This window comes from Perna viridis, chromosome 6 (genome assembly GCF_037379345.1).
Source record: "Perna viridis isolate PV_CMFRI_1.1 ecotype Kerala chromosome 6, ASM3737934v1, whole genome shotgun sequence".
Taxonomy (NCBI): Eukaryota; Metazoa; Mollusca; class Bivalvia; order Mytilida; family Mytilidae; genus Perna; species Perna viridis.
This window is the reverse complement of record NC_142450.1, coordinates 27,818,384-27,832,281: the sequence shown is the minus strand read 5'-3', so window position 1 is coordinate 27,832,281 and position 13,898 is coordinate 27,818,384. Positions and strand designations below refer to the sequence as shown.

The following is a 13,898-nucleotide window of genomic DNA, read 5'->3' as shown; positions in this document are numbered from 1 at the left end:
GCTGATCTAATGTATTATCAATTTGAGAACTTAGTATTCCATTATTATTCCAGCTTATTCCTATTCTTCATCACATAGCAAGAGAATCCAGGGAACCATCGAACGGTAATAAAAACACAAAAACCAGGTAAAAAGACTAAACCTTGAAAAAAAACCACACATAACATTTACATCTCTTATGTTAATAAAGAGATACTTCACATTTACATTTTTGCATTGAGGATAAGACACGTTATCTACTCCATCCATTTTGTCATTACACCCCTACGATTTTTATCTACTAGATTATGTTAAGGAAACTTCTACTCTATTTTCATACACCTGTCCCAGGTCAGGAACTGGGTCCATGGCTGTTTTTTTTTTTTTTTTGAACGCCGAGAACAGTTGATCGAATCAGAGACTGGACATTTGAGTTCGATTGCTTTCTTTCCATGTCCGATGTTTAAAAACATATCATTTGTATTTTTTAAGTTACGCACGTAAAATGTTCCACAGTCATGTATCAGTTTGCCTACGTGTAATACAGCAACACATATGTGCTGAGGAATTCAATATGTGCGATAAAATATTTGTAGCAATTTTAGAGTTTTTGGAAATCAAACGCATATAATGTAACGGACTTTTTATTTATTTTTTTCATTTTATTTAGCAAATCATTCAGAAAATGCCTGTCTTTCATTTTTTGTGAATGCAGCCGTAAGCCAAGTTCGTGAATATTTTTACTATCATGTGCAATTAAATGTTAACATATTAACAAAATACCTTTTGATGACACTTAGTTAGTACAATACACGTTCTTACGGCATTAATTAAATTCTCTTAATGTATGCATATTAACATGTTGAATATTTTAACTGCTATGAGCAATATTACAAACCAAAAATAACAACATTATTAGGACTTCTTTATCTTTATTATTTGGAAAGTTTCATTCCATTTGTCAATGTCTCTTTCTTATATTCTACCAAACATGGCAATAACATCTTGGCGGTAGGTAATTGTCTGCTTCAATTGACTCGAATTATTTTGAATGAGGTGGTTGTAGTCTATTTTTCTTGTTTTAAAGTTTAAGGTATGCCCCGACCTAATCGAACTCAATCGAATTTCAATGAAAAAAGCAGTGAATTTATCCCTCGGTTCAACCATAGTAGTTTGTGTGTGTACGCTGTCGAGTCTTATCAAGAAAACAATTATTTTGAATTTGTAAGTTTGTCAAACATATCACTGTGTAGTTCAACTTTTCTCTGTAGTGTGGTGAATATTACTATTGAAAAGACGTATGGCATACAAAATTTACAAGCACTATATGAAGACAAGTACTATCTTTAAAAAAGATAGCCGACACAGTAAAATTTGGTTTTTTTTTTACTTATACTTTTCATCAGGAAATTACGCATGACACACAATTTCACTTTCCTTTTTCGACCCCCACTAAGTTATCAGTATTTGACCAGTCTGGAAACAGCATTTTGATCAGGTGACTTGCGTTTCCATAGAAGAGTGTCTTTAAGGTCAAAGGGTAAAGAGCGAAACTATACCGACTGCGTCGGAAAAAGACATTTAATCATATTCATGTATTCGTGCATAACTACAAGAACATTTATGACCATACATTTAGTTTGCAAAGAAGAAAAAAACATTCATATGAAGGAGGTAGACTTAGGGTAAGGGACATAACTCATGAAATCAGTGATATGTTTGCATCATATTCAATTTCACCAAAGCCTCTCAAGCTTTCGTTTGAAGCAGAATAAAATGAATTCCAGTTAATTAAATGCTTACATAAGATTGATGTAAAATGCTGAATACAAACGTTCCAATGATTTTAAGAGTTGTGTCCCTTACCCTTAGTTTACCTCCTTAAATCAGTTTTTCATCAAACCATCCAAAACATAAGAGGTTTCATAGATATCATATATTTCAGTGTAAAATATATTTAGTGTGATTTTGTTCGCTCCATTTTGATGATTTGAATGTCTATATCGAGAGTGTTGCCGAAAAAACAGATTTAGTTTGTGCAATGAAATTTAATCAATGTATTTCAAAGTAAATATATTACGTTGTGCAATAAATAACTACAACAGCACATTGTATTTCCAAAGTGTCGTTTTGATTAACAAATGATTCTTCAGAAAAGCTTGCACCACACTAAAGAATACATTATTACACGAATGTATGCTGGGATAAGCAAGAAAGAAATACTTTTCAGACTTATTTAAGAACAAGCATTCACTGAATGTAAAAGGGTGAAACATGCAAAGTATTGAAATATTAAAATATCTAAGTATAGATGTAGTTGCGTACTGCTCCTTAAGCCGCTGTTGCACTATTGACAGTCATGTTTGGACTTGAGAAATTTCGTATGTAGTCTGTAAACGTTGACTCCCATGCTCTTGCCATATCGTTCAGTCGGTCATCTTGGTAATTGTTGACGAAATAAGTGATTATCAAAGCAACTGCACTGTTGTAATTCTTACCTGAAAACGGAATTCCAATTAATATAAAGTAGGTACAGTTGCTATATGCCAATACCTTTATTGTTTTCATTGGTTGTGGAAAGATCGATAATAATTTCACAAGGCAGTGTCAATGACCATTGATTTTTTAAGGAATACAAGGGATACGTTGAACATCAGAATTAGAACATGTAAATGACAATATGGACAAATAAAACAATTTCATTACAGGTACAGTGTAGTACCAGCGACATTTGGCTTTTAAAGGAAATGAAAGATTGTGTATTAATTACTCAATGAAGGTTGAGGGAAAAGCTAAAGACCTTCGGTCAATTTTAGAAGTTTAAAGAAAAACATAGGAAATAAAGATTCGAGCCTTCATCAAAACAAAATGTTCCATTGACTTTAAAGCTGATCTCATCCGAAAGAAAGAATATCGTTTGGCTAGATCCTTTAATCTCAGTTTCCGCTATCTACATTGTAGATGACGTATTATCTTTAAACAATCCTAATTTCGGGGATTTGATACATCTCATCTACTCCAAAGAACTAGAGATAAAGGATACAACAGACACTGTGAAATCAGCCTCGTATCTTGACCTGTACTTAGATTTAGATGGTAAAGGAAAACTATTGACCAACTTTACGACAAACGTGATGATTTTTCACTCAGAATTGTCACTTTCCTTTCATCTGCAACATCCTTTCAGCACCTGCGTATGGAGTGTTCATATCACAACTCATATGTTATGCCAGAGCTTGCCGAAACTACGCAGACTGTTTGTATCGCGCTAGAACTTTAACAAATAGGCTTCTGGGACAGGGTTATGTTGCTACAAGATTGAAGTCATCACTACAGAAGTTGTATGGTCGTCATCATAAACTCGTGGATCGTTATGGTGTGTCCATAAGCACCAAGAAAACTGATTTATTCAACGGGTTATAGTTTTCCTTTCCTCGTTTGTCTACCCCGGCCTTGACTTTTTATGAGCAACTCGGCGGGTGTTTCTAGAAAAGCAGAGGACACCTACCCTACCGGTGCACCTGGTCCATGCTCCAAGTTTTTAGGTGAGACCGAGTTGCTCATTTACTTTTGTTACTGTGTATGTATGATTTTAGTTACTTTTTGTTCTTTGTTGTGTATGTCTGTTTTCCATGTCTGGTCTTTGTCCCTGGATTGCATTGTTTTGATTACCGCTATAACCTTGGTTCCCTTGATTACTCTTTGATTACCGCTATAATCTTGGTTCCCTTCATTCCAAGTATGGAGTAGACTGGGAATATAGATACAAACTACAAAGAACTTGAATGACCAGAACATAACACGTACATAGAAACAAAAATTAATAAGCAACTAGGACTCAATTAAAAACTGGGAGTATGGACCAAGTGTACCATGAGTGTGACCGTCATCTGCTTTTCAACCACCGAATTACTCATTATTTTGAAAAAAATGGAATATTTCTATTGTATGGATTCATTGACTTTTATGTCCGGTGTATTTTTTGTTATTGTCTTTTTGTTTTGTTTTATTTTATTTTATTTATTTATTTTTTTTTTGGTCTTATATAAACATATATGCACCTCCATATCCAGCGAATACAGTATTTGGTTGGATCCTTTCCTTCGTCTTAGACTCACAGGTCATATTCATATAAGCATCAAAAACTGCATCACCCCTGTAAAATTAAGATATTGTAAAGAAGTTTCTGGTAGTTTAGGAGTAAACTTCGGGGACATAAATTCATTGAAAAAAAAATTAAGATGAAGTCAAGTAACGACTTCAGTCTATACCCAACAATTTCGTGTCTGAGTGGCTGTTATGTAAGCAACAGAGCGTTACTTCTGATCTTTTTTGCAATGATTGCAAATTAAAACAAAACGTATAAGTAAAGAAATGATGTGATAGTTTGTTTGTTTTCTTTTGGGATGTTTTCAAAATATGTCGAGAAGGAAAGCTATGATTCCTTGGAGCTAATCCAAGAAAGCAAATTCTTAATTCAATTTTCCGGCGTTCTTGTTCATTGCTTAACATAGATATCGACTACTGTATGAACATGTTTAATAGGAGGTCACGATAATCATATGTATATTTTATTACTTTAATCGAAAAACTACCTACTTAGAACAGCTATCAAGATGATCCAAGTAGTCTCCCTTTACAAACCAACCATCGGTTGTCATTTCGACGACGTCCAAAGTTGTGTGGTTACTCTGCCAATACCCAAGTACACTGGTCACTCTGCATTCTCGACTCTTATGACGAAACCCGGTATCGACTGTATTTACCGGTGTGTAACAGATGTCACGCAACTGAATATTTTCACCATTGTAATGCGTTGTTAATTCAAAAATCTTTTCCTGCAGCTTTAAAACCTGAAACAGTATGGAAGTTTTTATTTTGTTTTTATCTTTCTTATGTATGTATTTTAGTAAATAAGTACAATATACTATTATCAAAACATTTTTATTTACTTCTATAGATATAAAAAAAAGTATTAAACAAATTGGGGAGGAATGTGATATTCACTAAATTTGTGTATCCATATGATACATATTGTTATACTCAATACCAGTATTCACTTTCTAAGTAATTCCTTTTATTTAATTCTGTTAACATTTATAATCAGATATATTTCCTCCAATGCTTTTTTTTTAATTAATTTGTTTACTGACCGTTTTTCATTAATTTGTTGTTTTACAAATATCTGTTGTGAATATGTTAATTTCATATTTAATAATATAATGTATCATTATCGTGATGATAATGTACAGTTCGTGTATAAATCACCATTAATTTGCAAGGTTATTTATAAACCATCAAAATTAAACGTGTACTTTATTCGTGCGTCTGTCGTAGACCTAAACCAAGTTTTATTTTATATTTCTGAATCTTTTCTTTCGGATCGTAGTTTTTCTATGTCTACTTTTTTAAGTTCAGCCATAAACCTAAATGCCCTGCGAATTATGGAATCGTTTAAACCCGACCTTGATTTTACTAATATAGTGATGACTATCAATCTAAAATTAAGTCGAAATTTAAAAAAAAAAAAAATAGAAAATACTATCCAGGACCCCGAATGGGTACTTACAAGATGCAGAAATTCGCGATCAAATATAGAGGTATAGTTTTTATACTCTACTGTTGGTCCTGGTACTTGATGTCTTACTTCCGTATTATTATGTGGTCGTGTGATTACAAGTTGTTCTTGTCTGAACAGGGGCCTAAATAAACAGAGAAAATAACAAATAACAACACTACTTGTAGCAAAACTGGATTACGAGTCAATCTTTTACATTACATGATAAATTACTTCAGTTCAATTAACAAGGCTGTCTTAAAAACGAACTGGACATTGCCTCATAATTAGATTTTACTTGTACAACATGCGTAACGACAGGGCTGAATAGATAGAATGAATAGACTTTAGTGTCTTTTATCCTGTCTGTAAGATAAACTGTTCCACAATTTTATCATTTTCATTTAACAAGTCCAATTTGAATTAGAAGTGTAACTTTAGAACGCTTACAATTCGATACAAAATGAGTAAAAATACCATGTATACTAATCTTCTGTGACATGTTAGATTCAACACTTTGTCACAGATTCCTGGCTTTGGACGGTTTTCCTTTTGAAAATCCCAATTTATTAACCATTTTTATAGAAATTACCCCAAAATTGGACTAGCCATGTTATTTTATGCACTTTTATCCAATTCATTATAAACAATGCAAAATTCCGTTTGCCACCACATAAGTCATGCGAAATTTTAATTTGAAAAGTTTGAATCGTAGTTAAGATATTTCATTATTGTAAGGAATTTTGCAAATCCCGAAAGAAAAATTATTCTTTATTAAAAATGAAGCTGTTTTGTTACAATGCGTCCAAATTTTGTGACAGAGGTTATTTAATTATCGATCACAGGTGATATCGAGAGTTACAGTCTGTTAACCCATAGATAACGGTCTGTTAACCCATAGATTACGATGTTATACTATAGATAACGAGGTTATGGCTAATTCCGCGTGCCATAGTTATTTGTTTTCTGTTATATTAATCTCAGCTTCTTGTTTGTTTTTATCATTTTTATAGTTGTATTAAGATGTTCTCTTAAATGGACCATCATCCTTTCGCAAGTTAAAATGACACTGGCAGTATGAAAGCATGCAGCATCTGCCGGTAATCTGTCCATTTTGCATGTTAAGCATGTTGCATGCTTAAGTTCTGAAGACACCCAATGCACTCGTAAGTGAAAGAATGAAATCTAGAGAATGTTAGTGACCTCTAGGACTGACACCGGTGCACCTGGTCCATGCTTCCTGTTTTTAGTGGAGTCCGAGTTGCTCCAATTTAGTTTTTTCTCCATTGCATACAAATCACCTACTTTGTTTTCGGACAGAATTGATATATCCACAATATGTGCATCTCACTTTCCTGCGTCGTCTGCAGTACAACCGCCATTGTTTCACTACGTTAACTAATCGTGTTTTTTTTTTTTTTTGATGACCGGTGGCGTAATGATTATCGTTCTGAGTTCGTATCTCATATATATTAAAAAAAAAACATTATTTTCACTGTGAAGTTCATAAATGTTATGCATCACTAATTGACAGTAGACAAAACATTTTATAATGAGTATCTCACTTTCCTGCATCGTCTGCAGTACAGCCATTGATTCACTACGCTAACTAATAATCATTTTTTTATGGGATGACCGGTGGCGTATTGGTTAGCATGCTGGATGCGGCGACGAGACGGGTGGTACCGTAAGGGAACGAGGTCGTATCTTATAAATATTACACACTGATATTTCAACTACCAATTTGAAAAGATATTGTGCATCGCTAATTTACAGTAGAAAATTCCATGTATAACTCCTAATAATAAGATATTTTATATTGATTTATATTATGTAAACGTCTCTTATTGTATGCATACCTTATTTTTCCGTCAAAACAAGACCCATTTGGACAAGGACGTGGTTTCGGAGAAGGGGGACACTTTGTCGTGATACAATCGTGACATCCACACATGTCAGTACATGGAATAGTCGTATAATTCATAGGAACTATTTTCTTATTTTGGACAAATACAACATCATTGGTTATCTTGAAATATATGGTATAAGGTTGATGTCCATTTGCTGGATCTCCCATGTAATCAAACCAGTTTTGAGGTGTACAACTGCAAGCTGGTCTACCACATAATACAGCAATTGCCTTTTCATTTGCACTCGGCAGTTGAACATGTGAGCAAGAAGCAAACATACTGTCTGAGTAGTCACGTGATACAACGTATTCTACCGAGGTCACGACTTGACGCCCAGTGTGTTGGTCAGTCGACGTATTGGTTGCTAGTATATCATTTTGGTACGGACTGCATGTCATTTCACAGAAAAGCGCCATAAAATTTAGAAAACAAGATCTGCATCTCGAAAAAATCTGCTCCGCTAAGGCAAAGTTTTGTTCGAAACTCCGTAACTGATTTACGTCACAGCATGTCAGCGGTTGATTATCTGAAAATTAAGTAGATTGTACGAAATAAAGAAAATATCAAGACGTAGGAACTGTCTTGAATATTTTTCATCGTGGTTTATCAGTAACCATTTATAACTCTTATGACAACATATATGTTGGTGCTCAAGTTAATTATTGCCAATTAAAATAATTATAAAAACAACTAATGACGACTGATTATAGACAACATATAAAAACATCAAATCGTTATATGCATATACACGGTATTATTAAAAAAGCAATTTATTCTAAATAGACGGATTTGACTGTGCCCAGTTTTTGGTGAGCACAAAACTCAAATCTGTAGTTTATTAACTAGACGGAGTGTGTGAATTTTGTCTGGTCTCTGTACTTTGTGTTTGCCATGTATTTCTTCTACAGTTTCAAATCTCAATTTACTCACAGTAATACTTGCATAAAGTTTTGATTTGTAATTGTAATTATATCTACCTTTAACCAAATATGGACAAAAGCGTTTAAGAGTTTCTACAGCTTTCTGGTCCTTCAAAGGTTTAGGAGGTCCGTAATACGGACAGTTCAGTTTGCCTGTATATGAATCACCACATTCACCATACATTACACATTGCCCATCATTAACCTTGAAATAACAATGAAATAAGGTCTTTTTGTAAATTTGACATAGTTAATGAATAAACCGAAAAAATAAGGAATTTTTATACATGTAGTTTATGAAACGTACTAGTGATTATAAGTCGACAAATATCCCAAGCATAATCAGATACTCTTGTGTAATGTCTAGCAATCTTAGAGTGGGGAATAAAGGTTGCAATGTTGTTAAAATGTTGTTAACAGTCACTGTCTCTGCCTTTAAGTTGATGAACACATGATTTTGCAGTGATTGATATAACAAATAAGTAGTGCAGTGGACGGAGGGTATACGGCTATATTATATGTCAATGGAAAGATAGATCAATTTAGTTTCTGAATATCATTCTTTTCTAACACTGAAAAAAAGAAAAGTGTTCTGCTATTTTGCATCAATTAGAGGTGAGGTTAAAGATCAATTGACCCTAAGTGAAAAGTAATTTCACTGAAATCGTTCATTGTAGGTATTGCAAAACAAGTAACCTGTAAAGATCACATATATAGAATTTCAAAAAAGTAAAAAGAACTTTTCCGAAACAAGTCGATTATTCAATCACTGAACAAAAATCCCTAAAATTGGTTACATTTTAGTGCATTTTCAATAATAAAAAATAACAAGACACTATAGAATGTTACGATGTGTAAATCTAAATATTCTGTACAACATAATAAATAAAATAAACACAACGTTTTCGATTCGATCTGCAACATGAGCTTTGCAAAATGAGTTTGAAGTTGCAAATTTTCACATACATACTTTTAATTGTACTAAAAGTTTACAACACGGAATCGTTTCCGGACAATTTGTCTAGTTTTCCGGTTGTTTTATGAGCAGGAACACATGCCAAGTATCGAGTCTTCCTTACGTTTTGGCAGAAAAACTTAATATTTTGAGATTTATTGTTGTTCATTCAAAAAATCATACTTTTTTTGAAGTCGCTAATATTGTTAGCGACTCCTTGCACTCGTATTTTTGTATTTAATATTCGCATATGATTTGCATAAATATGTAGTTATACGCCACTAAATGTTGCAGATCCTCACCGTGTTCACCACCATAGCGTCATAGTTCTAGCTACATACGAGATAAAAATGTACCTCTTAAGTTTTATATACATGCGTTCTACGTGTGTTACGTGCTTGTACGAGAACGGGAATTTTACATGAAATGATCGGTTAGCTTTGAACATTACCCAGTTTCCGATTCAGGCACTGAGGCTCGTTACAAGACTATTTATTGCCAGCTGCTTAATCAGGTTCATAATCTGGTTCACTGGTCAATATCATAATCGACCCAAAGATCGCTACAACGTACCTTTTTTAAACATATCATACACATGTCTATGCGTGTTGTTTTTTAGCTTGTATTAGAACGAGATCATAACAGTTACGAAAATCAAAGAAACCAAGATTTTAGCGGAAGTCACCTGATTTTAGAGCATATCGCATTTGTATCATTTCGGGTGTTGAAAGTTTGTCAAAATCAGTGACAGTAAATATTTGACGATTAGCGACTGTGAAGTCTTCAGTCTTTGATTTTATTTGTTTTATTTATCTCGGACTTCAAATACAACGTTAAAGATTTAACCATGAATCAAGGATTCTCAAACAAAATATGTGACATAGAGGTTCTAAGAAGGCTGGATTTCGTAATAAATTTGACGATACATAAACTGAGAACTTTTGAACTTTGTATGGAAGAATGTGCATATTCATGTCTTACTAAACTAACTGTGTGTCTGGCTGATGGTTGTAATGCCATATCCTCTGCAGGGGCGGTTCCACAATTTGAAAAGGAGGGGTGCCAGCCGGGGTTCCTCAGAAAAGAGGAGTGTGTGCTAGGACATTATTTATTATTTTTTGTCAATTTAAAAATGAAAATGACTTTTCCTATAAAAAGGGAGTGCCAACCCCCTGTTCCCCTCCCCCTCTGGGTCCGACGTTGCATTGAACGGATTATATTAAACGAGTTGAAAAAAACCCAGATTGCTTGTAAAAATTCCAAAGCAAAAAAAAAAAAAAAAAAAAAAACTATCGTTAAGGAAGTTCAGACGCAATAAAACCTCTAAAAATGTTTACCTCTCAAAAAGACGTCAAAGTAGCCGTATTAATAGGACACAACTATAGCATAGAATATTAGTTCAAAGAAAACATCATAGTCCACGACAGAGACGGATCAAGAAAATGAGATAAATGATGGGCTTTTGATCGAGACGTTTATAAACGGGGGATACAATCTATTATTTCCTATACTAACTGTTTACAAGTCGTTTTAAACTGACTTTTTGCGGCGTTAACATACACGTATAGAGCAGTTGTAGTAAGCGGTTTGTGCATTGAATTGATTGATCTAAGAAAGTATAGTCACTTCTGTTGTCATATTTTGGCAAGGTAAAAAAGCTGTTTTGAACATTTACAATGTCATAATTTTAGTTTTCGGTCAGCCAATCACGTCACGTCGAAAAGGGGAGATAATGTAATTTTCGTTTCGCGTTTTGTTGTAAAGAAATCGGGAGTGAACACGCTTTCTAAAAAGCATAAAATATACCCTTTTCATAGAATTAATCGCTAAAATATTTTGAAATAAATGCTTTTCAAAGACTTAAGATATATTTTAGAGCAAAAACTTTACCTAAATGTGGAAATGTATGTCGGGACGATCGTTTCTAAAGGGGGGCGTGAGTATTTGTTTAAGGAAGGAATGACCCCGGTCTATATATTTACCTGAAACAATTACGTTTCTTGTTTTCTGATTGGTCAACAATGTGATTTTATTATAGGAATGACGCAAAGCTTTCTAAAAATAACACAAGTACCCATAATTCCATGTGAATAGTATTTAAAATTGAAGATGCTAATAATCTTCTTAAACCTACTTTTTTATTTTATTTTGTTCTTGAATATTCATGGTACAAACGAGGAAATACATCATGGCAAGTAATTGAATTTGTATACTTTGGACTCCAATACATTTGTAATTTCACCGTTTTAACAACTGATTACACATGCAAAAGTGTTGTCCAAAATATCCTCAAATAAAACATCACCAACTTTTTGACAGGTATGTTTTTCCTGATAGCTTGCTTCTGTTGATATTGATCTTCTATTGTAACTAGTTATTTAATGAAAATAACCGATGATTTAATAAAATATTCTGATATTTTACGTCATGGCAGCAATATTTCAGCTATAATAAAATAGATGATACAATGAACATGAAATAAAGATGAAATGAAAAAAAGGATGCAACACAAGGACAAATATTGTCGACAAATTGTGATTGCCACTAAAAAAGGGGGAGGGGTTGGTAAGGTCGGGCAATTTAGCCTCCTAGCAGGGTTCTTTACCGTGCAAGGAACGTGACATCTTTCCCAACACGGTGCACCACTATGGTTTGCGGTCAGGTTTTCCGTATTATAGCCTGAACACATAGCCACCATGTGAAAAAATACTCCTATCTGCTTTTATTTTAAAATAAATCAATTTGAGATAAATACTGTAATCAGATTGGTTAGAATAATTTTGTTATATCTCAATGGATAAAAAAATATTGACACGCCCTTATTCAATTAAATTCCGAGCTACTTTTCTCGTGTTTATAGATAAACCTGTTTTTAAAATTGATTTATTAGAATTGGCAATGATAAAAATTTTGTCTAATAGTATTGAAAAATAAAATAAATTTTCCATGTGCATATTTTGTTTATTGCACTTCGCGCAATAAACAATATGCACATGGAAAATTTATGTTATTTTTCAATAGACAAAATTTTTATCATAGCCAATTCTTAATAGTATGTTAATTCATGTGCATGTAGATAAAACATTTTTAATCGAACGGCAATAACACCAAAAAGTATATTAGCAAAATAAAATGAATACAAACTGAATGTGTTGTCCTTTATTTCTATGGACTATTTATTTAAAGAAAGCTGTATATTTGTTAGTGACAATGTCTCAGTCATTTAGGAAAATATGTTTTCTTATACAAATCGGTTTATCTCTTACTAAATTCTCATAATTCATGACAAATGAACACGATTCAGTGATGGACTGATCTTTCCAGTGGACAAAAAATCAATACTTTTCTACCTGCACCGAACACGGCACTTCAACTGTAAAATGCAACAATTTTTGGATGCAGTTTTGTTCTCCAATTAAATAGTCAACTTTTGTCGGAAAAAGTCTTTTTTTTACATTTTGGAAATTCTATACATGTGATCTTTACATATTACTTGTGTTCCGTTAGCTACAATAAACGATTTTATTTAAATTACCTGCAAAAGTGTATTTGGTTCGATTGATCTTTTACCCCTCCTCTAGTTAATGCAAAATAGCAGAAAACGTAACCGTTTTTCACTTTAATCAGTACGATATTCAAAAACCAAATTGATTAACCTTTCCATTGACATTCTAGGCCCATTAAAGTCGAAAACTAAAGCGATTTTTAATGCCTGTCAGCAGCACTAGAGTAATTGGTCCCTTTTAAAATCTTTACTTTATAAGAAATTTATTCACACGAAATCACACATAAAATTCTTACCTGTCTACCATCTGAGTATGGCAGTATGTTGATAACATTAAAAGAATTCGTTGTTCGAAAATTCAGAAAGAAAAACAGAAAAACGATTCTTTCCATTCCCTCCTACAAATGACAATGAAATTTAATTTGATGAGCACATCGTATATTATTTTAGTGAGAAAATAACTTCCTTTCTTCATAAAAAAAGACTTCTAAAATGAATTGATTTGTTTTCAATAACAACATGAAAACAAGTGAGTTTCGCATATGGCAGACATCGTTTTATAAGAAAATTGTTGATAAAGAAACCGTGTGCAAGGCTATAACAATAAATAAAAAATATATATACAATTTGACAATTTTAATACACAAAATTGAAAGTCTTTATTCCTTCCGTTCGCCGAAAATTTCTTAATTCGCAGCAACTTCTTACTGTCAAAAAATGTAATTATAAAATTAGGCACAGTTTTGTGGGCTAAAGAAAAAACATGGCCATAGATATTATAACTCTACATGGAAGAAAGTTTGGATAATCATGAAAGACACCAGTTTTAATGAAAAATTATTTGCTTACTTTTAAATAACACTTAATTTAACTTTTAAGATTTGATGTTTTTCTTAACACCCCAAAATCATAAAAAGAACATACTGTGAGCTTTGTGTTTTGTTCATCCTGATTCGTGTTACCCAACGAGTGGGTTTTTGAATTCATCAAATAAGTCAAAACAAAACCGAACCAATGAACTATTATTTTATTATTCTTTATAACTACAATGCATTATAACGTATGCAAAATG

General features: G+C 33.0%; 1 protein-coding gene across 3 annotated transcripts in view; it reads right to left on the bottom strand.

Moving 5' to 3' along the window:
• Positions 1-1,542: 1,542 nt before the first annotated feature.
• The window catches only part of LOC148614345 (NPC intracellular cholesterol transporter 1-like), a 34,098-nt gene continuing 21,742 nt past the window's right edge, over positions 1,543-13,898 (bottom strand). For all 3 annotated transcript variants that reach the window (XM_088588442.1, XM_088588443.1, XM_088588444.1), the window contains 7 exons: positions 13,123-13,224; positions 8,424-8,571; positions 7,396-7,972; positions 5,549-5,681; positions 4,579-4,832; positions 4,041-4,135; positions 1,543-2,477 (listed from right to left, as the gene is read on the bottom strand). In XM_088588442.1, coding sequence (XP_088444568.1) covers positions 2,311-2,477; positions 4,041-4,135; positions 4,579-4,832; positions 5,549-5,681; positions 7,396-7,972; positions 8,424-8,571; positions 13,123-13,224 — 1,476 coding nt within the window. In that variant the 3' untranslated portion in view covers positions 1,543-2,310. The remainder of the gene's footprint in view (positions 2,478-4,040; positions 4,136-4,578; positions 4,833-5,548; positions 5,682-7,395; positions 7,973-8,423; positions 8,572-13,122; positions 13,225-13,898) is intronic.